Source organism: Anser cygnoides, chromosome 6 (genome assembly GCF_040182565.1).
Source record: "Anser cygnoides isolate HZ-2024a breed goose chromosome 6, Taihu_goose_T2T_genome, whole genome shotgun sequence".
Taxonomy (NCBI): domain Eukaryota; kingdom Metazoa; phylum Chordata; class Aves; order Anseriformes; family Anatidae; genus Anser; species Anser cygnoides.
This window is the reverse complement of record NC_089878.1, coordinates 25,228,612-25,251,280: the sequence shown is the minus strand read 5'-3', so window position 1 is coordinate 25,251,280 and position 22,669 is coordinate 25,228,612. Positions and strand designations below refer to the sequence as shown.

Here is a 22,669-nt window from a genome sequence, read left to right as displayed (position 1 = left end):
GGGGACTGAAAGGTCCACTCAGAGCAGGTGGGTTGTGGGCAACAAGGGCCCCTAGCTGAAAAATCCTTCCCCAGGAGTCAGCTGAGACCATGCTTAGACCCAGAAGAGGTGAGCTGCCATATTCCAGCTTCAATGCCGTGTTTGTAGGCTGATCTCCTCATCTGAGCCCTGCTGCTCTGTTGCTGGAGCAGGGGAGTCAGCTGCTGCAGCTGAGGCTGGCCGTAGCAAGGTTACTTCGCGGCTGGCGCCGTGAAGAGAGAACGGTATCATTTACAGCTGGAAGCTGTGGCTCCAGGGAGTCTGTGTACTGCAGAGACCTTAGCTGTCGCCTACCTGCTTTACAGACAGGCTGCTCACTTGTCCATCTCCTTCTAGCCCTTTCACTGCAGCGATATTCAGGAGGCAATGCAGCACTTCTGCCCAGTTGCCAGCCAGCTCCCCTACTACCTGTAGTAGTGCTGTCCCCTCATGGTCTCCTCAGAGACCTTCCTCGTCATCTCGTCCTTGCTGTCAGGAGCATCTCCATTTTTTTCTGCCTGGTTTCACCTGCACAGCTTCCCTCATGCTGTAGACTCCCATTTTGCCTTCCTCTCCCATATTTTGTATCTTTATGTCAAAGTCTCCCAAGAGTCTCTTATGCTTGCTCCTCGCTTACATGTCTCACACTCTGCTTCTTGGTTCATACTTTATCTGCAGTATGTTAGGACTCCACCAGCTTGTCCCTCAAAACCAATCCAGGTTCAGACTAAAAGGACCTCTATCTGTTGCGTAGTCCTAATTTTGAGCTGCAGGGACAGGGGACACCTGAAGTCTTTCATCTCTGTGGTGTGGGGCTTCTGAAATATTATTGAGCTGGGCTCTGCACTGGAGCCCTGCAGGACTAAGAGATGGCACGCAGAGCTTGTAAGGAGGAGGATTTGGCCCAATACAGCAAGTGGTCTGGAGTAAACACTGTCACAGGCTGGCAAAGTAAAGCAGCTAAGCTAGGGAAAGAGGCACCAGGATAGCTGGGAAGTGCAGGTCTGATGTTGTTTGATGGAGAGGTCACAGGAGGGGAGCCCTGTGGTCCGGTGGAACACATAGCTACCAGAGATGGGCTAGAGCAGTGGGGCCTGGGGGGGGAAAAGCAAGGAGGTCACTCAGACAGTTTTATAGGGAAGGGAGGATATATAGGGAAGTGGCATTAGGTGAAGAAGCGGTGGGAGAACGTATTCAGGAGTGTGGGTCACAGAGTGGCAGTAGTGAAACAATAGTGGGTGGAGGGACTGGGATGTTACTGAAGGGTCACAGCAAGCATTGTGATTCCAGTCTGTAGATAGCTGAGTGCAGTCTTGGTCTAAGCCTTCTCCCTTTCTTCTTTTCTCTGCCCCCTCAGCACTTCCATGAGGCTGCATACATGGCAGATGACCGTCAAGACCTCCTCAACGCAATCAATGAGTTCTTGGACTGCAGCATTGTCATCCCCCCGTCAGAGGTGGAGGGGAAAGACTTGCTCAAATCCATTGCCACCTTCCAGAAGTTGCTGCTAAGGAAGAGGAAGGAGAGGGAGCAGAAGTCCATGAAAGAGGGGGATGTCCAGGAAGCCAAAGGTCTCTCCACTCAAATTTGGGCAAAAGAGTTTGTGCCTAGTGCCCTCCGTGCCCCAGTGGGCCCTCCCCTCACAGAGCCTGGCAGAGGGGTGAGCGGGGCCTGGCTCCAGCAGTGGGCAGCATTGGTGGGGGGCAGCAGAGAGGGGGGCCAAGGGGAGGCAGGATAGTGGCTGGGGCAGCTGGAGGCGGTGGGATGTGCAGTCCTGGGGGGCCCACCAGGTTAGCACTGCAGGAGAAAGGTCTCCATGGGGCAGCCCAAGGGTGGCCCTGAATTCCCTCGCTCAAGCCCTGCCCTCCATGCACCTCCAGAGCTGTGTGAAGTGAAAGCTGAGGAAGAGGAGGAGGAAGCTGAGGACGACCCTTTGAAGCGGACTGGAATATTTTTTGGAGGTCTGGTTCGGGACATAAAGCGCAGGTACCCCAAATACCTCAGTGACATCAGAGACGCCTTGCACAGCCAGTGTCTCGCGGCCGTTCTCTTCATCTACTTTGCTGCTCTCTCTCCTGCCATCACCTTCGGGGGACTCCTAGGTAATGGGCCTGCTTTCTGGTCTGCTCTTTGCACGCTGGAACACTGGCTGTGTCTGTGTGATGCTGTGCTGGGGTGGGCTTCGGTGCCGCTTGCTGAGGGAGCGCAGCGGTGCTGCGCTGTGGCCGCTGCCTTGTCCCCTTGCTGCTGCTCGGCCTCTCCAGCCTCGGCTCACTGCCCCTCTCTGAGCGCTCTCCAGGCAGGCTGTGCTGTTCCAGCCAGAGGAGCCCAGGGCTGGAGGCAGGCACTGGGAGCCATCACCCAAGGCTCCCTGGTCTCCGTCTGCATTCCCTGCCCAGCGCAGGGGACCTCTGACTGGTGGGACAGGGACCTGCCTCCCCTGCGTGGAGTCTACAGACTACCTGTCTATGGACACAGCGCCTGTGTCTGTCTGTAACACTTACATGCTGTTCTCTTTCCTAGGAGAGAAAACTGAGGGTCTCATGGGGGTCTCCGAGCTGATAATCTCCACCTCGGTTTTAGGGATCCTCTTCTCCCTGCTTGGAGCCCAGCCACTCCTGGTCATTGGCTTCTCAGGGCCTCTGCTGGTGTTTGAAGAAGCTTTTTACAAGGTACTTGTGAAGCAGTGCCCATGCTTGGCACCCGTTCGCTCTGCCCATGCGCTGCAGAGGGCAGCCAGCATTTCTCAGCTCTCCCAAGGGACTGTGTTACTGTGGACACCCTGCTTCCTACCAGGCTGTCCTCAGTTCAGCTGGGGCTGGCCTTATCTATGCTGACCCTTTCCAGGTCACACTGCTGGGATTTCTGTCTCCTGTTGCTGTATCCCGTGGGCTGACCCTGTTGAGGTGTGACAATGGTGACAGCACTCCTTTACCTGCTGACTGCAAGGGAGGCTTTGTCCCCCAGCCCTGTGCTGCAGCCCAGTGGGCACTTGTAGCTGCTTCCTAAAATACTGCTCCACAGTACTTCCTTGTTCTTGAGGCTTCCTCTGAAGACAGTTTCACAACTGTTATCCGTACCCAGATTTCCTTGTATAGGAACCCAAAAACATTCAGTGTGTCACCCATTTTGGAAGTCCCATGCACGTTACTCCTGCCTCTGAGGATGAGCCCAAGGGTGCATGCAGTGATACCTTGGCCAGACAGGATGGACATGTGTTTTTTTCTCAAGTAGCTTGATCTCTTCACTGTTAAAGCATGCTTGTGTCACCTTACCTCCAAACAGTGGGTTTAATCCTTCTTTTTTTCTGGCTGCTGACATGTCTGGGTGTATAAAGCATGTTTTTTCCTACAGCTAGGTTTTCATCTTGGGGTGTCAAGAGTTTGGAGCTGGTGATGCCATTGTGTGGTGGGGATTTCTCTTCTGTTCTGTAACCTCACTTTCCATTGACTGGTTTTGCTTTGCCCAGTCATGGTGTACAAAGGTGTACCTCTGTACACCTGCTTGGGGTGACCTGGCTGGTGTTAATGAAAGGTCTGCAGCTTTACCTGTGATTCCAGCCTTGAATTTGCCATCTCTGTGTTGGTTGCCTGTGGAGATGAGGATGCCTTTTTCCAGGAGAGTCTGTGATCTTAATGGGGAGGAGATGAGGGAGGCAGCCTGAGGAGGTGTGAGTAACTCGTTGCCCTTTCCATTTCAGTTCTGCCAGACACAAGGCATTGAGTATCTGACAGGCAGAGTCTGGATTGGTTTGTGGCTCATCGTCTTCATCTTCATTATCGTGGCAGCTGAGGGAAGCTTCTTGGTGCGCTACATCTCGCCCTTCACCCAGGAAATCTTTGCTTTCCTCATCTCCCTCATCTTCATCTACGAGACCTTCTACAAACTGTACAAGGTGAACTTTCCCCGGGGAGATGGGCTGCCATGTCTCTCGGGCCCCCATTTGGGCACCTTCTACATGCCCGTCCCCAACAGCGACAGTGTCCCCTGCCCCTTCTTGTTGTGACAGTGCCTGCTGCTTCTCTCACCTGCCCAGGTGTTTGCAGAACATCCTCTGCTGAAGTTTTACCCACCAAATGTGCAGAGCAGCCTGAATGCCAGCATGCTTTCTGCGGATGCGATGTCACTGGGAATCAGGATGCAGCCCAACACTGCTCTCCTCTCCCTCATCCTCATGCTGGGCACCTTCTTCATTGCCTTCTTCATGCGCAAGTTCAAGAACAGCCGTTTCTTAGGAGGAAAGGTGAGAGGTTTGTGGGACCCAGACGTTAGGGATAAGGGACGTGCCAAACAAATAATGCTTCTTGCTGCAGCCTTTTGTTCTTCAGAGTGATTGCTTGTTGAAAGTTTGAATGAACATGACCACAGTACTCTGTCCCCTTTGTGTCTTATCCAGCCCTGTATGATCACAACTGCACCCTGGAGTGTTGCTTTACTCCATGTGATGCTGGTGCTGTTAGGGGCCGTCCGACAAAGAAACACCAACAGTCCTTTAAATACCATGCAGAAGGGATGGTAGCATGACCTAGGCTGTGGGTGAGAGCTGGCTGTTGATGGTATCTGCACTGTCCTGCTCCAGTGAGCTTTTCTGAAAAGTCCCGTGGGCCTAGGGAAAGCTCCTTTGGCTGGATACAAGTCTGTTAAACTAGAATGTAGGAGGAAACTTACAATTTTTTCCCTTTTCACATCTGTACACACAAGGCATCTGTGTAATACCTGGAGCACCATCAAAATAGGCCACTTGGAGCAATTAGCTGAGTGAATCACTTCGGAATGGCTGGATGACTGGGTGTTATATGGGCAGTGGGATGCACAGCCCAATGGGCCAGGGCTGGGCTCCTTATCCTGCTCGTTAGCAGTGCTCAGGTTTACAGTGGTGCTTGGCCCCATCAGGCCCTTGGCTTTGCCCTGAGTTCCCCCTAGCAAGGTGGGTGTAAGGAGCCGGCCTGTGCTCTTTGCCACTGAGAGTGTTTGTTCTGCAGGCTCGGCGGATCATCGGAGACTTTGGGATCCCCATCTCAATCCTGGTCATGGTGCTGGTGGATTACACCATCACAGACACGTACACGCAGGTAGGTGCCAGCGCTGCCCTCGGAGCCCCTCCTCCAGCACAGCCAGCGATCCATGCCACACCGTAGCATGCTCTTGTGCAACTGGGGATTTATATTTCCTGCCTTGTTAGTCATAACAGCGCAAAGCAAACAGAGACGCTCCCCTTGCCCTTACTCCCACGCTGAAAGGAAGCTCCAAGGGTCTTGCTGAGACAGAGACCAGAGCTACAGGGACCGGAGTGCCCCTGATACCCCTCCGATATTCCTGTGGTTAGTAGGGGAGGTTTTAGAAGATCAGAGGGAACCAGTGCAGTTAATCCCATGTTTGTAACTCTAAAAACTTATTTTCATTCAACAAGACATAAACAATTTATTCACACTAAAAGGGGTGGCATATAGAGTGTTTTCAGTGGTGTACTCCGTCAAGTTTTTAGTACTTCATATGTATGCTCTCCTTGGCTATAGGCTACTAAGTGTTTTGATCATTTTATCTCAAACACAGGGATCTCTTTCCTAGTTTATGCACAAGCTTAAATATTATCAAACATACCCATCTCTCTGGTTTCCTTTTTTTCCCCCTTTTTAATAGATGCATAGTTTTATCCTTTTGTTTTGGTATTTCTGTCAACTAATGCTAGGGAGAGGGTGAAAGGTAATTCCTGTTCAGCATGCAAGCTCTCTATCAAGACAGCCCAAGGCTTAATGGATTCCAAATGCATTCTTTTTCATTTAAATCTCAATGTAAAATCTGGTTTTATCGGATGTTAGTAAAATCATACACTTTGTTACATCCTTTTCATACCGTTCTACACTTCTACAATTAATATCAGAAGCATTATCATTTCACTATCAACTCAGCATATGTACATGGCTTTCTGAGAAAACAGTACTTAGTTGCACAGCTTAGCTCAAGTACAAGCATTCCAGAAATATTATTCATACTTATGCTGATTAACATAAATGCAAATCATAAACTCTCACTGCAGTGTTCATGCTGACAGATAGCAAGAACTGCTGTAAAGCAGGGCAGAGCCAAGACTTCAAATGCTAGTGAACGCAGGGTTGGGGCCATGTACAAATAGGAGTCTGTGTGGTCTCTGATGAGAGCGCAAACATGATATTCCCACTGAACATGATAAGAGTGAGGACATTTCCAGAGAATGTGTCTAGTTCTGGGGTCCACAGTGCAAAAACAATATTGAAAAATGTCTCAGAAAAGGCTTAGTGTCTGGAAAACCACCTCAGAGAAGAGTGACCAGTTCAGGGCACTTGGTTGCTCCAAGCAGAGGTCAAGGAGCATTTTAAACATGGTCTGCAAGCCCTGACATAGGGGCGAGGTTCTTGAGGGAAGATGTTGATCTTTTGGACAAAAACCAAGTGAATTCCTGTAGCTGAAAGAGGAAATGAGGCCCTTGTTAGAAACAGGGGACATGGGATATTTTACACTGAAGGGGATTATCCATGAGAAAGTCCAGCTTGGGTCAGGGTTGCTGTCTTATAATTTGAAGCTTCAGACCAGGGAGGCTCGGAGGATCAAGGCTAGACCAGTGTGAGGCTGTGGGCATGTGTGTATTGATGAATAACTGCTCGGTTTTGCGCCTACACCACCAGAAGCTGAATGTCCCGTCTGGCCTGTCAGTCACATCTCCTCACAAGCGTGGCTGGTTCATTCACCCCATGGGCAGCAGTGGGACCTTTCCGTTGTGGATGATGTTTGCCTCTGCCATCCCTGCCCTCCTGGTCTTCATCCTTATCTTCATGGAGACACAGATCACTACGTGAGTACCTCCCCTGCCAACACCAACCATCGCTCACCTCCAGGCAGGCAGGGCTGGGATGGGTGCTGGCCCCGTTGGTGTGGGGGTGTACCTCACATCCCGGTGGGATAGCAAGGGCAGGACCCTGGCCATTTCAGACCACACCTTCTTGGGTTCTTCCACTGTCTCGTGGCTCTCCTCCTGGGACACAGTGTGGTGGAGACCTGCCTCGGACAAGCACAGGACAAAACCTCTAATCTGAGGTTGGCATCTGCCATCTCCTGGCCATCTCCTTGTTGTCCCCACGTGTGCCCTGTTCAGGGAATGATCGTTGTCCCCAGCTGCGATGCTGTCCATGGGCACTGGACACTTCCTGTGACGTATGTAAGTTGTGCCTGGCTGACACAAACTCTCTTTCCTCCCAGGCTGATTGTGAGCAAAAAGGAGAGGAAGCTGCTGAAAGGCTCTGGCTTCCACCTGGACCTGTTGCTCATTGGCACTATGGGGGGGCTCTGTGCCCTCTTTGGGCTGCCCTGGCTGACCGCAGCAACGGTGCGCTCCGTCACCCACGTCAACGCCCTGACGGTCATGAGCAAGGCCATTGCACCAGGGGAGAAGCCCAAGATTGAGGAGGTGAAGGAGCAGCGTGTGACAGGAGTGCTTATTGCTGCCCTCGTCGGTGAGCCTCTGCTTGGGGGAAGAAGTGAGGGGGGGTCAGGGCTGGCCACTCAGATCTCACCCTGGCTGTGTCCCTGCCCCACAGACCAGCTTGCACTTTGCCCACTTGCTGCAGGACTGCCCCTGCCTACCCTCACACCAGCTCCCCTCTGGAAGCCTTGGGTAACCCCCCACGATCAGTCCTTCTTCACAACCCCTCCAGCCAGACCCCTCTGAACCCTTGCACCCCAGGACAGATAGAGAGGAGGCGGGAGAGGGCTGGGTGTGGAGGGGCTGGCCTGAGATGAGCCATGCCCTGAGCTCTGTCTCTGCAGGCCTGTCCATTGTGATGGGGAACATGCTGCGGCAGATCCCGCTGGCTGTGCTCTTCGGCATCTTCCTCTACATGGGGGTTACGTCCCTCACCGGCATCCAGCTCTACGAGCGACTGCTCCTGATCTTCATGCCATCCAAGCACCACCCTGACCACATCTACGTTGTTAAGGTGAGCGAAGGCAGGCCGCAGGAGAGCAGAGAAAGAAGAGGCAGGTGAGAGAGGATGCTAGTGATGCTTAGTCTGGTGACCCCCGAGGGGTGGTGTGCTGCAAAGTTGTGTCCAGAGGTAGTGCAGGATGCACATGGAGGTGATACAATGCTAGGATAGCATGCTGACAGGCTGCACACAGAAGTGTGTTGCCAGGATATTGGACAGACAGTGTTCACAGGGGTAATGCGTTGCTTGAATGGCTGTAGAGGCACTACACTGACAGATATGCTGCTAGGCTGCATGGATGCTGATGTACTGCAGCCTTGCTGTAGTGTACAAACAGGTAGAATGCACAGCACAGCGTTGCATTACTGTACTGGGCTATGCAAAAGGGTTATGTTTGGCCAGCTGGGCCTTTGTTAACCTGTGCGGGAGGATAATGTGTTCTCAGACTGGATTTACCTCCCTAGGTAAAGACCTGGAGAATGAATCTCTTCACCTGCATCCAACTGGCCTGCATTGTGCTGCTTTGGGTGGTGAAATCGACAGTGGCGTCCCTGGCCTTCCCCTTCGTCCTGATCATGACAGTGCCGTTGCGACGCTTCGTGCTGCCCCGCTTCTTCCATGACAGGGAGCTCAAAGCCGTAAGCAGATAACTGTCCCTGCACTCTTGCTTGCAACACTGTTGTGAGGTTGAGGAGATCCATGGCTAGCTTGGAGATCCTTGGCCAGCAAAGCTTTGCCTTTCCCTGCTGTTGTCTGGTGGTCTTTGCTCAACGGCAGCTAGGTGGGCTGGTGGCTTCCTCAGAGCTTGTAGCCCTGGGAATAGAACATGGGCAGCCTAAGGTAAGGAAACAGAGGGTCCTGCCACACAGAGACTTGGAGTAAGGGCTTTCCTTTCCAACCTCCTCCTCATTTGTGGCTACTTCCTCAAGGAGACACCCTATTTCCCCACTGAGGCAACAGCAGGACAGCCCAGAAACACATCAGAACCTGCAGCTGCTTGGCAGAGGAGCACTTAACCACAGTGCCAGCAGTTTTGGGCACAGTGCTGGCAGCTCCTTGGGTGCTGCCAAACTTCAGAGTTCCTGTTGGTGAGCGGCCTGGAGCAGCACCCCAAAATGCTGTGTGCCTGAGTGTTGCTGGCAGGGCAGGAGGCAGGAGCTTCTGTGCTGGACCAAAGCCCCAGTGATCAGGCACTGTCAGAATAAAATGCTTATAGCATTGGGCTGGGGAAGCATGGGTGGGCATGAAGGTTAGAAAAGACAGGCCTTTTGGGAGGGAAAGAAGCGAGAGGTTTGCTCTTCCCAGAGAGGAGAACTGCCTGGCTCGCTGCACGCTGTTCCCTCAGCACCAGGTGTGCCCCGTGCTGGGGGCTGCTGTGGCCCTCAAAGCCCTGTCTCTGTCTCTCCCCAGCTGGACTCAGAGGATGCGGAACCAAACTTTGACGAGGACGGCCGGGATGAGTACAACGAGCTGCACATGCCTGTGTGAGCTGGGGCCTGCCGTCCCCACTCGCGGGACAGCTGCTCACGCCTGCTTGTCGCTCCCGAGGACTAACTGGAGACTTGCCGTGAGCCATGCAGTCTTGCCTGGACCAACGAATGGCTGTTCCATAGCCCCGCAGGAGGCGGCCCTGGCTCCTGCTGCCCCATCACTCGCTCAGCAGAAGCTGTGAGTCTCTCTCTTTTCGGACCTGGTGGGCCGAGAGATGCCTCTCACATCCTGAAGCGGTGTGGTTCCAGAGTGCCCGTGGGTCAGGGGGCTGCCCTGTCCCTGCTGGAGGCAGCCTGTGTTCAGTCCGCAGGCGGTGAAGGGGAGCCATGCCAGCTGGTACCACTGTGTCCCACTCCACTACCACGAAGCTTGGGTGTCACAGCACCACGCACCATCGAGCAGTCACAGGGACAGGCCGGTGGATGGCCAGCGGGCTCCTCGCAGGCTGGGCAACGAGAGCAGCCTCCATGCTCAGCGGGGCAGATGCCTTCCTCCTGCTCCCTCTGCCTTCACAGCCAAACTGCCATCCCACGCACCCTCCTGAGCCTGGGGTTCCCTGGGAGGCTCTGCCACCACCCCCTCAGTGTGTGCCCCAGTACACAGGTGAGGAGGGACCAGTGCTCTTCTCCGGCCAGCACAGCTCCCCCCGCACCAGTGGGACAGGCACTTTCTGGGCCCTGACGTCTTGCAGATGAGGGGTGCTCTGCAGGCCCTGTCCTCTAGGCCTTCATCTGCCCAGTCACCCTCCCACAGGACTTGTTTCCACTCTTGTTTGGCATGCGGGAGGCTGATCATTTCCTCCTAACTTTCCCAACACTCTTCCCAAAAGGAAAACAGCACTGGGAGGAGATGAGCAGGTACCCCTCAGGCTGCCTTGGGTGTGTGCCCTGTTGCAGGGACTAAGGAGTCCTGTGCCATTCTGCACATTTAAAAGGGTTACAGGGGTCTGAGTAAAAATTCCTCACAGGGTTATGTCCCAGTTCCTGATCCCCAGCTCTCTGTCCTTGAGCACAAACCACATTTAAGAAGCTATACAAGAGATTTAGTGCTGGAGCATAAAACAGTGCTGTGGTTCCCCTGTTTTTCCCTGCGCAGTGATCCGCAAGGGCTGGCTCCCTGCAGCCCTGCAGTGAAGTCACTGAACCCCATGGCCCCATTTCTGCTCACATACTGGGGTGACTTGTCATCTCCAGGGGTCCCCGCTGACCGGGAAGGAGCAGCATTCAGTACGCCCAGCACTCGCCCCCCTGGTCACCTCCGGGCAGCTCTGACCACCTTCCCTCCTGGCAGGGAAGTCTCCTGGGGTCTCCTGGACCAGCAGCCTCCATTCAGAGCTGCCTTGGACACCACTGACAGTGCCCTTGCTGCCTGGGGCCAAGGCAGACATAGCGGCCACCTTGGCTGCAGCTAGCAGCTCTGGCACGTGGGCAGCTCTGAGGGTAGTGCCCAAGGAGATGGGCAGCCCAGCCTCTCCCTCCAACATGGACTGGCCATCAAATTTGGGATAAGCCACTGCCCTGGTTCCTGTTTATCAGCATGGCTCCTGCAGGAGAAGGTGGGTGTGTCGCTGCCGGGAGGGTCCCACATCTCCCCAGGAGGCTGCAGAAATACCTGCCAGAGAGGGAAACCCCTCCAGCAGCAGGCTCCTGCCCCGCAGCCCGACCCACCACAGGGCCCGGGGCGGAGAGACGAGCGTCTCCGTGTGTCTGTGGCCGTGTGTGTCCTGTCCTCCCTGTGTAGTGTAGGAGGCCTGTTGTCGCTGCGTGTTGTGACTCCTCTGACTGTAGTGGAAACAGCTACACCAATAAACTCTTCACAGGAACCACGTCTGGCTCTGTTCCCAAATGAACTGGGCAGCGCTGCAGGGTGTAATGGCAGGGGTGGGTTGGGACCGAGCGAAGGTGGGCAAGAGGCTGGAGAGCAAGAAGCAGGGGGGTCTTTTCCCTAACCATTTGTTTATTGGTTGTTTTTCTTTACCACCAGAATCAGTAACTAAAAGTTTGGTAACTGGGAATAGATAAAATTGATTGAAATTCCCCAACAACAAAAAAAAATTGTTTCTTGCCTGCAACAGCAGGCAGTGAGGGAACAAGCCTGGCTGGAGCAGGGGGTATCAAACCACCACCCGCACAGGGGTAGGCTCTCCACCGTCACCAAGTGCGCTGGTTACTGCAGGAAACCAAGCTGGCGGAGTTGGAGACCTCATGCTGGCCGCTGCAAACAGCGGTCAAGAGCCCCATGTTTAACCAGGAATGTGCACTCGTGCCTGCGTGCATCCGTACATGCGTGTGCCTGCACGCTCAGCCGCGCACGTGCCTGTTTCTTTACCCAGCCTGTAGGCACATGCCGAACGGTGGGGTCACGGGTTGAGTTCAGAGGAAACATCTCAATAAATACACGTTCCCTCCACGGTTTCTTCTCAGACGGGAGCCAAACCAGGCAGACAGACAGGCCTGACCCAGCACCCTTCCGCATCTCCCCGAGCTGCTGCCTGCTCCTGCCGCAGGGAAGCCACGGCCCGTGCAGCACTGGGGCAGACGCCCTCCAGCCACGCTCAGCCTGGGGCAGGTGCTGGCGCTGCTCTGGGGGGCAGAAGGTGGCCCCCACTTCCCGCAGTCAGGGTCGCTGGTTCTTGCTGGGGCTGGGTTTGGCCGCTGGCGTGGGGCTCGTGGCAGAGGGCTGAGCTTGCCCAGGCGCAGGGGTGGTGGCTGTCCTGCTCCTGGGCTGGCCCCGCAGTGGGACAGCCAGCGCCTGGCCCCGCAGCACCCTCTCCAGGTCCCAGCAGCGCTGCTGAACCTGCAGAAGAGGAGGGAGGCAGTACGAGTGCCCAGCTACAGCATGTGCAGCGTGGTCAGATGCAGCCTGGACAGGAGCATTCATGAGCTCTGCCCGCAGGCTGCTCCACCTGCATGCTCCCCGCCGCCTTCCTCAGCTCTGCAGAGGTCCTTCCTCCCCCCAGATGGATGTCCAGCCCTTTCTGTGCACCTCCCCGAGCCCCTGCATGTGGCAGTGCCCCTGCTGTCACCCTGGGACAGGGAGTGCCTGCGGAGACAGCCCGCACTGCTTACCGCATCGATCCTGCGGACGAGGATGGGCCTGACCTCCAGCTCCAGCAGCCAGTCGGCCTCCAGGATGCTGCGGTGGTACTCCTCCAGCTCCAGGCGCTTCTGCAGCTCCTCCAGCAGGGCAGCGTGGCGCGGGCAGCCCCCGGGTCCCACATCCTGGGGCTCCATCGCCATCCCCATCCCCTCGCACTGCTGCTGCAGGCGCAGGGCGCGGATGCGCCGGGTGACACCGCGGATCTGGGCACGCAGGGCGGCCGCCCGCTGCGCGCGGGGCAGCAGGGCCAGCAGCTCCTCCTGGCTCTCCTGCAGCTGGGCTCGCAGCACCCCGGCACTGCTCCCCGCTCCCCAAAATTGTGTCAAGCCAGCAGGGCTGGGTGGCCGGGGGGTCCTGCTGCAAGGCGGGGGCTGCACAGAGCCTGGAGCCAGTGGCGGGGAGAGGCTGTACCGGCTCCGGTGGAGACGGACCCAGCGCCGGGCGAGCTCTGCTGTGGCCAAGCTCTGGTGAAAAACGTCAGGCACCAGCCTCAAGACCTGCACGACAGGCCCTGTGTTGGTGAAGCCGTGCAGGTCGTGCAGGCTGCGGGGGCTGAAGGTCTGCTCATGGACAGGTCCCCCCCGCAGCAGCAGCGCCCAGCTCCGGCGGCGGGCGAAGAGGTGCGTGGCCAGGCGCGGGATGGAGGCCGAGGGGGGCGAGTCCTCGTGCACGTACAAGTTCTCGCACAGCGGGAACACCACCCTGGCGTCAAACCTCTCCTTCAGCGCCCGCAGGTGCTGCAGGTAGGAGGCCAGCCAGCCCACGTAGCCAGCTACGTCAGGGCTCGGCGAGCCGGGCTGGCGCTCGGCGAGCCTCTCCAGGTGCTCCCAGCTCTCCACCTGCCCCGAGGGGCTCCGCGGCAGCACCAGCAGCAGCACATCGTACAGGGCGCGCAGGTCGAAGTCCTGCCGGCACTGCTGCACGTGCCCCACGAAGGTGTCAATCTCGCCTTCCAGGGCAGCGTAGAGGGCCTCCATGGGCAGAGCGGAGGCAGCTGGGATCGGAGCTCACCTGCGTGGTCCTGAGCCCCGCGGATTGCTCTGCTGGGGAAGAGACAGCAGGTGGGTGGGGAGGAGGCTGGCGGGGATGGGGTGGGGTGGAAGGACACGCAGGAGTTGCAAGGGGTGAGCTCGGGGGGTACCCCCACTTCGCAGGACCAGCGCAGGAGGCTGCTGGGTGCTGCCATAACCAGCAGGGTTATTTTGCCACACCACCGAATGCCCGTGTAGCGCAGGAGAGGAGCCAAGGGACTGCCCCGGCCCAGCCCTGGGGGATGCGCTGGGATGTGCAAGAGTCCTGCTCCCTGAGAGGGGCTCGGTGCTGCCGGACCAGGGCCGCACTCTGACTGCCAGCTTCTCCCACCTCTGCTGTCTGAGAGGTTTATCTTTACAGAAGTCAGCGCCCACCCTTGTCTGTCTGGAGAAATCTTAAAAATAGGAAGTCCACTCCCAAAATTATCACCCGAATTATTTTAAACCCTTGTGTGTTTAGGCAAACTATTTGGGTTTCTGTTTCTGCCAGCTGGGTTCAATACGCTTGAGCTCTCTTCTCCAGCTATTTTTACTCTCTGCAGCCAGGAGGGGCTGACACATCTCTGTTAGGAGATAACATTGGCACCATCACACGGCCGTGCTGTTGGGAAGTTGCTGGTCAAGACCAGCCCCATGGCAAAGCTGGGAGCCAATGCCGCTGGCAAAGTTTCCCCTTCCCCCTGTATCTCTGTAGGTCCTTGCCTGGGCTGTTGTGTCTGCTTCCCAGTCCCTCAAACTTCATAAATGTAAATTGAAAAAAAACACAGAAAGCATATCACAGTTCACTTGGACCCCACACGTCCCTGTCACAGTGCCAGCCCCCCGCTCTGCCCCCTTTCTGCCCTCCATCCGCCAGAAAAATGGACTCACCAGCCCCAGGACAGGCTCCGGGGAGAGGAGAAAGGGCTGAGCCGGGAGGCACCTGCCCTCGTGGGCACGGCCACAAACCTGCCTCCCCATGGGAACGGCAGGCTCGGACCTGTCCCCGGCCTTCCCCAGAGCTGGCTGCCGTCCCCGCGGGCATTGCCCCGGGCTGGCTGCCTCCAGCCCCTCTCCCTCACATGGTCTTGGCCGAGGGGGGACCTGCGGCAGGCTCTCGTCCCAGCCTGGGAGGAGGAGGAGGATGGAGCCGGCGTGCCAGGGAACACGCAGGGAGGGGAACCAGGACTGATTTTGCAGGCTGAGGCCGCACAGGAGAGATCAGGAAGAGGAAATGTCCTGAGCGCGGGCTACCAGCAGACCTCGGCGGCTGCCAGGGGTGATGACACGACACCACGTAACCTCCCTGCTTGCCTGCCTGGGTTCATCGCGCAGCCGGAGACAAAGACAGAGCTGCTCGTGCCTGGTAGAATGGCCTCGCCTGCGAAACCGCTGCACGGCAGCCGGCTGACACACTTTCTGAAGCACGAACGCCGCGGTAATGGTATCTGCGAGCAGAGCCCTGCTCACACGCGCAGTTACGCAGAGTCTGCGAGGCTGTTACAGAGCCAGCTGTGACCTCCGCAGCAACACGCCATTAGCAGCAAGGCTGGGCCTGGGTCAAACAAAAGCAGGGCAGGCTTAATAGGAGAGGAAATTAGGTGGATGTGCTTGGCTGGCCTCATCCCCGCATGTTCCGACTGTAATTACAGCCTTGTGCAGCGCAGCTCCCTTATTCCATGATCTCGCCGCCAGGGCTGCGTTTCTCATGACCCAGCTGTAGAAGCCACAAGCGAGTATGCTTTGGCCCCAGGCAGACCTGCACCAGCACAACGAGAGGTGTGGTAGGGACCCTCAGACAGGGCAAGCACGGGAAGGGCAGGACCCCTGTCTGCGGGGGAAGCTGGAGATCCCTGCTTACGGGTTTGGTCTGTCCGGCACAACACAGCACACATGGGGCCAGGAGAGTCACAGCTAATGCTGGCCCCGGGAAGCTGCTCAGAGATGCAGCCAGGGAGGATGCCGTGGGGGCCAAGGCACCAGTAACAGTGGGGTGGCCATTCCCAATATCTGCCCTCTGCTCCAGCTCTCTGTTCCTGCACCCAGACCGACAATGCAGAAGGCGTCCTGCGTTTCTCACCTGTGGAGAAGGGGCAGCACTGGAGGGCTCTTTCCTCCGCAGTCAAACAAACAAGGGTGCAGCCACACTGGTCCTGAGCTCTGCGGCACACACAGGCAGAGATGGGTGTGCTGCCATCAGCGGCTGCAGTGAGATGGGTGCCCAGGATGGACAAAGGATGCCCGCCCCGAGCTGCCCCCCCTTGCAGGGGGGCACATCTCCTGCTGCCCTGCTCACACTCGTGCTCTCAGGGGGAGCAGGTGCCGCAGTGCTGGATGTCGCCCTGTGAGAGCCTCTCCAGGTGGCCTTAATCACATTCCTCTGGAGCAGGGACACATCTGGCACGAACATGATCCTGTCCCCAGGGAGCCCCGGGCTAATTCCTGCTGCACAGCCCCAGCGCAGCCCCGGGCAGCAAGAGCTTTGGTGCAGCCTTCATTGCCACCAGCCTCACCTTGCTGGGGACAGGGCTGGCTTGTGAGCGGGGGGAGAGGGAGGAGGGGGAAGTGCCATTTGCAGGAGTCATCTTTTAAGTCATTTTTCAAATGACTGTGGAAGCAGAGCTGGGAGGAGGCCAGGGCTGCAGGGACAGCGTGCGCCCTGCTCTGTGTCACCTTTTTGCAAGGGGATGAGGTTGATTTTTGGCTGCTGCTTCTCAGTAGTCCCCCCCCACTTCGGAGAAGCTTCTCCTGGGTTTTTGGCAAGGGGGGGATCCCCTGACGAAGCAGCAGGGCTGCAACAGTGATGATGCACCTCTGTGCCAGAACAACTCCAAGGAGCCACCGGGGAGGTGGCACCCACGACCACAGTGTCACAGCTGTCCCCACGCAGGCTGCGGGACAGCGAGCCCGGCAGATCCTCACTGCCCACGGCGGGGCCACGCCGGCCTGCCTGCCCCCAGCCGTGTGCCAGACCCGTGGCAGAGGAAACCGGGATATTGTCTGGTGTCCAGGAGGAATTCCTGCCTCCGCTTGTTCCTGCCAGCCTCCCGCCAGCTCCCCTCGGTGCGGAGCCCAGCAGGAAGCTGACTCACGGGCTGCTGCCTCCGCGGCTGGGTGCGGGGCTCTGCCGCTGCAGCTCCCCAGCCCCGCGCTGTGCACCAGGCCGTGGTGGCTGCCGGGAGCCTGCCATCGCCCCATCACCCCACGCTGCCCCTGCATGTGGCCAGGGGTCGGCGATGAGCTGGCGTGTGGCCGCCCATCGAAGCGCTGCAGGTGGTCGCATCCGCCCCTCCCTGGCGAGCAGCGCCTAGGGAGAGTTAGGAGGCTGTGCAGATGTCCCGGGTGGGCCGTAGGGATGTAGGGCTACCGATTTAATCCCGTAACTGAAAGGAGCAGATATCAGGCATGAGTTTCTCATCAAGATTCTTGAAACCTTTCCCACCAGGCAGATGAAACACCGGGCTCACAGCACCAGTTACCGCCGCTGCCTTCGGAGAACCTGACATTTATGGCCTGGGCAGTTTGGAAAGCGACTTTGTTCTGAGGACCAGGCTGAGCCACCATTTTTATCCTTCTTCACATGTCACTCAGACAGTGGTTAATACCAAAAACCTTCTCTTTTAAAAGGTGGGTTCCTTGCCCACCTCACTCTCCGATCTCTCTTAGCACGGGCTGTGAGGGTCACACCTTGATGGCCTCGGGGACAGGAACCATAGCCAAAGCTTCCCCACTGAAGAAGTCCGAGAGGGGACTTCTGGAGACACAGGCGGAGACCCTTGACAGGTAGGCAGAAGAGGTAAAGGCCGTCTGTGTGCTCCCCAGTTTGGCCATGGCTGTGAGGAGCCCACCAGCTCCCCGCTGAGCACCTGGAGGAGAAGCTGGTCAGCCAGCATCGCCCGCGGGAGCAGCGGCACCGGAGGAGGAGCTGCCTCCCGCCGGGGAAGGCTGGCTGAGGCACAAACAGCCCGATGACAAGTGCCTGGCCGCAGAGGGGACTGTCAAGGACAAGTCAGCGTGCAGTCGATCCAATCCCCTCTGCTAACAGGGTAATTGGCCTTGAGGATAGGAGTATTAGATGTGAGATAAGGACCGGGGTTGGGCTTCTGGCACTGTCTTGCATAAGACGGGGAAAGTGGTGTAGCTTCAGCTAATCCCGCACGAGTGCAAGAGAGGTTGGATGGTCGTGCCCGGCGATCTGGTATCAAAGTGGAAGGACACGCTGCCAGTGACTCACACCACAGGAAACCTCACCGAAGAGTCCGGATAGCGAAGGCGGAGCGGAGTGGTGAGGGCAGTCTGCGCAGGTTGTAGTGGCCTGGTGTGACTGTCTTGTGGCAGAGGCTGGCCAAGATACCGCCACCTCCCTCAGAGCCTTTGCTGTCTTTTAAGTAGTTTTAAAAGCACATTATTCTCCGGGGGAAAAAAAAAAAAAAGGAGAAGAAAAAAAAAAAAAGGAAAAAAAAGGGGAAAAAAAAGAAAAAAAGCCCTGTTCCCCTCCTCAGCTAGATCTCCTTCCTTCTTCCAGAAAAACGAACCAACTTCTTCCCACTGCCAGGAACACGTCCGCACACACCACCACCCCTTCCCCAGCACGACCCTACTCCCACCGCCCCGCCCGCCCCCGGCGCCCTGCCCCTCTCCGCGCCGCCCTCCCGGGGCGTGCTGCCCCCGGAGCAGCCCCCCGCTTGCTCGGCCCCCCCCCGGCCCGGTGTCCCCGTCCCCCCGCCGGTGCCCGCTGCCCGGGGCGGGGCGGAGGGGGCGGCCCCGGCCTCCCCCCGCTCCCCGCAAGGCGGAGCCAGCGCGGCGCGGGGCCGGCGAGCGGCGGCGGGACGCGGCCAGCCCAGCCCAGCCCAGCCCACGGCCCGGCACGGCTCGGCACGGCTCGGCACGGCTCGGCACGGCTCGGCACGGCTCGGCACGGCTCGGCACGGCACGGCTCGGCTCGGCACGGCGATGCGGCGCTGAGATGGACGCCTCTCTCCGCCAGGTGGGCGCGGGGGGGACACCGGTGGGATGCTCACGCCGCGGGGAGCGGCTCGGCGGGGGCTCGGGGAGGATGCTGCCCGCAGCAGCGGAGCCCAAGTTTCACTTTTTTTTTTTTTTTTTTTTTTTTAAATTTTAATCAGCGCTCGGAGGCGGCGTGCGGGGCTCCCGAGCACCGCCCGGGCCCTGCGTGGAGCCCGGGAGCCCACGCGTGGGCTGGGGGAGCCGGAGCCCAAGGGATGCGTGGCTCCAGCCGCTCGCGCTGCGGGCTCGGTGCGTGTGCCGTACCATAGTCATGGCTGCCCGCAGACGCTCGCATGCTGCTTTAATCCCCCGGAGCGACTTAAAGGTCCGGAGCCTGCTCCTGCCTGCGTGTGCATGTCACGGCTCGGCTCGCCGCGCGTGGCACCGCGCCAGAGCCGAAGCCGGCGAGGAGCCGGGGAGCGTGCGGCGTGAGGGTGCGCCTGCCTCCGGCCTCTGCCTCGCCAGGGCCGCTGCCCAGTCACCTTCACACCGGCGGGCTCCTCGGAGCCAGCCTGGTCCCCGTCAGACGTGGGCTGTGGTCCTGCGAGCGCCCGCAGCGCTCCTGCCTCAGGCGCTCTGCAGCAGCACGCGGGGCATCCATCGCGCCTTCGGGAGACAGAGGTGCGCGGCCCTAATGCACGTGCCTGGTGCCATGTGCGCCCCAGCCCTCCCGAAATGCTCTCTGCCTCTGTCCTCGACACGCTGCCAGCCTGGCCTGGTGCTGCCTTTGGTTGTGAGGGTCTCTCCCGCGAGGCTGGGGGCAGCCCGTGCTGGCCCCACGGGCGACAGCGCCCGTGGCTCTGTGGGGCCATGGGACCGTCCTGAGGTCTGCGGCTGAGCTCTGAAAGCCTCGTGTTTGGGGCCTTGGGGCTGGGGCCATCAGGCACCCCCGCTCCCGTCCCCATTGGTTTCCAGGCCATTAAACCCAGTGTCTGGCCTCTGCCTTGCCCTGGGTGCGCCGGGGAAACTTCAGCCCCTGCGGAGCAGCTAATGGGCCGGGGCCTGACCCTCCCCCGGGAAGCGCTGGCCTTATCGGAGCAGATGTTTTCCCAGATCTGGGAAGGAAGGAGCCGCTGCCCCTGGGCTGCACGGCAGGGGCTGCCCCGAGGCCGGCACAGCGCATTGCCCAGGATCGTTTCAGCCATTAACTGATTAACCTGCTGCTCCTGGCAGCCTGGATCTAATCAGATGGAGGCCAGGGTTTCCCAAAGGGCCATTTCACCAGAGCCTTTGTGGCCACCCCTCTGTCACAGGGAACCAGGAACAGCCACTGAGGAGCCTGAAGTGCCTGATGGAAAAAGGCAGTGGCAGAGAGGGTGCCCAGAGGTGCGTGTCTGCAGCAGCACCCAGCAGGGCGCTGAGCTTTGTCCAGCTGCGCACGTCAAGGCGTGATTCTGCCGTTACCTGGTGAAACAGGGATTTCCAGGATAGGTCTGGGGGCAGTCCTGAAGCCCCGACTCTCTAGGACTCTTATTACATCTTCTGTAAGTCACGGGCTCAAACCCTGGTGCAGCAAGGTGGCCAGGGCTGGAGAACCAGGGCGAGCACACATGGGAAAGCCTCGAGCCTTGCAGGAAAGGCGGTGGGGGCGAGAGCAGGGATCGTGGCTTCCGTGGAGCAGGAATGTTTGGCATCTGCTGCACCCCGGCCACTCTTCCTCCTTCTCCATGGGGGTTCTTGGTGGGAGGGCAGCGCCTGAGCAGAAGGGAGTTGCTCCACCTCTTTCTGCTGCAGCAGACGCCAAGATTGTCCCGGGGGATGCATGTCATCCCTCACAATGGATAGCTTAACCCCCAGCACGTTGCTGGTCTGGCTTTAGCAGGCTCCCACCCTGTGCTGCCAGCGTTCAGACAGCATGCAGGGCCACACAGCCGGTGTCTGGGGTTAGGTGCAGATGCTGTGTGTCTTCCCAGCTTCCCTGGTTCCCCTCTCGGCTTGGCAGAGACCATAGGAGTTCTTATTCTTTGAAGTCCACCTATGATAACCGGCTTGATGATGGGTTCAGCCTATGTGTCCTGTCTGTGGGGGTGCTTTGGACAGGTTGTGCCGGCCTGGCACCGCCGCAGGACTTCCCACAGGCTGTGCCCTCCCCTGGCTGCGACCCACTGACAGCGAGCTGGCGGGGTGCGTGCTGCCACGGCTTGTCCCCTGCCGTGCCCCGGGCTGGAAACCTTTCATCCCCGGCACGCGGCAGAGCACAGAGCTGTGGACGCACGCCTGCCATCAGATGCCTGGCACTCAGGGAGGAGGGGCCCCGGAGGGAAGGGCTGCAGCCAGCGGTGCCGGGTGGTGGTTTCCCTGTGTGTCTGGAGCGTGGGCAGGATGTGGGGTGACACAGAGGATGTGACTCGCTCTCCGATTCTCCCCAAGGAGCAGGAGTGCCATGACCAGGGTTAAAGGAGACGCTGCTCCCATCCCGTCCCTCTCTGAGGCTCTTTCTGCTCTCCAGTGACCAGCAACGTGGCCCCACGTCAGGCTGAACCGGGCAGCAGCATCTGGTGGAGTCACAGACATCATTGTCCTGCCTGTGTGCCACCGGCCTAGACATGCTGGCATTTTTAAGGGTTAAACACGTTTCCTCATGGCTCTTCTGGTGAAATGCAACACATTTAATCCATGTTGTAGAATAAATCCGCCAAAGTCCTTAAGCTTTCTAAGGTGGGGACAGAAAAGCAGGGGGATCCTGTGCTCATGTCCCGCATGGCTGTGGTGGTCTCTGCTCTCCTCCCAATAGCTGGCATGGTCCTCGCTCACTGACCCTGTCCTCCCCCAGGGGTATATGTGGACCAGCCCCAGGTCCAAGCCCATGGAGGAACAGCCTGTCTGGAGCACAAGGGCTGCCCGACTTGCAACCATGTGTGCATCTGAGCTACCTCCACAGCCCCAAACTGCTTGAGGCGTCTGGCCGGGTGGCCTGGAGAATCCTCCCGCAGCTCCTTGTCTGCATCACAGGGAAATAAATGCTCCAGCTGACTTTGATGATGCTGAGCATGAGTGATGTGCTGTCTTTCCAGATAATGGTGAGATGAGGGCCTGTGTGTTAACAACTGTTGGCTTAGGGAAATGCCAGCTTGGGAAGGAATGACAGGCAGAACGTCATCTCCTGCAGCAGTGGGGCTGCTCTGCGGGGGAGAAATCCCACCAAGCCTCTCCTTCCCTGAGGACCACACGCCTCACCACGCTCCCTGATAGCTTAGCAAGAATACTGTGACCTCCCAGAAAAGAGGATCTCAAGAGACTGGGAAGAGGAGAAATGCTGACCATTACACATGTAATGCTCGAGGGTCACCAAGTAAATGTGACACAGAGCAACCCCTCTCTATTCAGTCTGTGCGGTTCAGCAAAAGAGAAGTATCGCTGTCCTTGAAGATACCCATGGGACCGCTTCAGCACGGATGTCCTACATGCAGAATCCCCCAGCCCAGCTGCGCCTCCCCCAAACCTCCCAGCGCTGTAAGGAGGTAGAGGTGGGACAAAAGGAGCCCCTGCCCTGTTCAGGAGCAGCAATTGCAGTTTGGGTGCAGGGGGGCCCACACGAAGTGGAGCTGCATCTCCGCAGGCTGGCCTGTGGCAGCCCGCCGCTGCCTGCCGACCCTCCTCGTGCCACACCGCTTTCGCTTCTCGCCTCCCGTGGCAGTATCACCATAACTGTGAACGTTTCGCAATGTCTGGTTTCCCATTTTACTTTAGGGAAAATGGGCAAGCTATTTAAATGGGATCATTAAGATTGAAACTTCTGCCCCGCGGGTCTGGGTGAAGTGAACCAGCGGCGAGGCCTCTCACAGATGCGGGTATTGGTGTCTTTGAGGAGGAGGTGGAAATTCGGGCCCTGGCGTTAGGACCAGGGCTGTGTCTTAGTCCTGCTCATTCCCCTTACTTGCATATTGAACCAATGATTAAGATTTGGCTGAATCACGCTTTCTGGAAAGTCTTATTTCTGGAGGATCCCCCGCTTTTTGCAGTTTCTTCAAGCGGTTACACAACCTTGGTTTAAAATAAACCCCGTTTCATTTCTGAAGTGTCTGGCAGCCACATCCATTTTTGGGTCCTGCTTCTGCTTCGTGAGAGCTGTTTCATCCCAAATAT

General features: G+C 57.9%; 3 protein-coding genes across 7 annotated transcripts in view; 2 read left to right on the top strand and 1 right to left on the bottom strand.

The window, feature by feature from the left end:
* The window catches only part of SLC4A3 (solute carrier family 4 member 3), a 34,803-nt gene extending 23,514 nt beyond the window's left edge, over nucleotides 1-11,289 (top strand). For 3 of the 4 annotated variants that reach the window (XM_048072169.2, XM_048072172.2, XM_048072170.2), the window contains 11 exons: nucleotides 1,376-1,589; nucleotides 1,899-2,120; nucleotides 2,542-2,690; nucleotides 3,719-3,913; nucleotides 4,055-4,261; nucleotides 5,001-5,090; nucleotides 6,681-6,847; nucleotides 7,252-7,505; nucleotides 7,819-7,988; nucleotides 8,441-8,614; nucleotides 9,387-11,289. In XM_048072169.2, the coding sequence (XP_047928126.2) occupies nucleotides 1,376-1,589; nucleotides 1,899-2,120; nucleotides 2,542-2,690; nucleotides 3,719-3,913; nucleotides 4,055-4,261; nucleotides 5,001-5,090; nucleotides 6,681-6,847; nucleotides 7,252-7,505; nucleotides 7,819-7,988; nucleotides 8,441-8,614; nucleotides 9,387-9,464 (1,920 nt within the window). In that variant the 3' untranslated portion in view covers nucleotides 9,465-11,289. The remainder of the gene's footprint in view (nucleotides 1-1,375; nucleotides 1,590-1,898; nucleotides 2,121-2,541; nucleotides 2,691-3,718; nucleotides 3,914-4,054; nucleotides 4,262-5,000; nucleotides 5,091-6,680; nucleotides 6,848-7,251; nucleotides 7,506-7,818; nucleotides 7,989-8,440; nucleotides 8,615-9,386) is intronic. The other variant, XM_066999060.1, reaches the window with a different exon arrangement.
* A 79-nt stretch (nucleotides 11,290-11,368) lies between these two features.
* LOC125183754 (uncharacterized) lies at nucleotides 11,369-16,087 on the bottom strand. 2 transcript variants are annotated; one of them, XM_048072177.2, is made up of 3 exons: nucleotides 14,468-16,078; nucleotides 12,536-13,606; nucleotides 11,369-12,263 (listed from the first exon to the last, which is right to left on the bottom strand). In XM_048072177.2, exons 2-3 carry the CDS (start codon nucleotides 13,541-13,543, stop codon nucleotides 12,084-12,086), a joined length of 1,188 nt encoding a protein of 395 aa, XP_047928134.1. In that variant the 5' UTR covers nucleotides 13,544-13,606; nucleotides 14,468-16,078; the 3' UTR covers nucleotides 11,369-12,083. The 2 variants fall into 2 exon arrangements, with proteins under 2 accessions (XP_047928134.1, XP_047928133.1); XM_048072176.2 differs by having other exon boundaries at nucleotides 12,139-13,606; nucleotides 14,468-16,087.
* A 2,329-nt stretch (nucleotides 16,088-18,416) lies between these two features.
* LOC106029820 (unconventional myosin-X-like) overlaps nucleotides 18,417-22,669 on the top strand; it is an 85,730-nt gene continuing 81,477 nt past the window's right edge. Inside the window, 1 exon segment of the mRNA XM_048072282.2 lies at nucleotides 18,417-18,563. Within this exon segment, the coding sequence (XP_047928239.2) occupies nucleotides 18,543-18,563 (21 nt within the window). The 5' untranslated portion in view covers nucleotides 18,417-18,542.

Bases quoted from the DNA above. Each gene is read 5' to 3' on its own strand.
- LOC125183754 (XM_048072176.2), bottom strand. From the start codon at position 13,543: ATGGAGGCCCTCTACGCTGCCCTGGAAGGCGAGATTGACACCTTCGTG.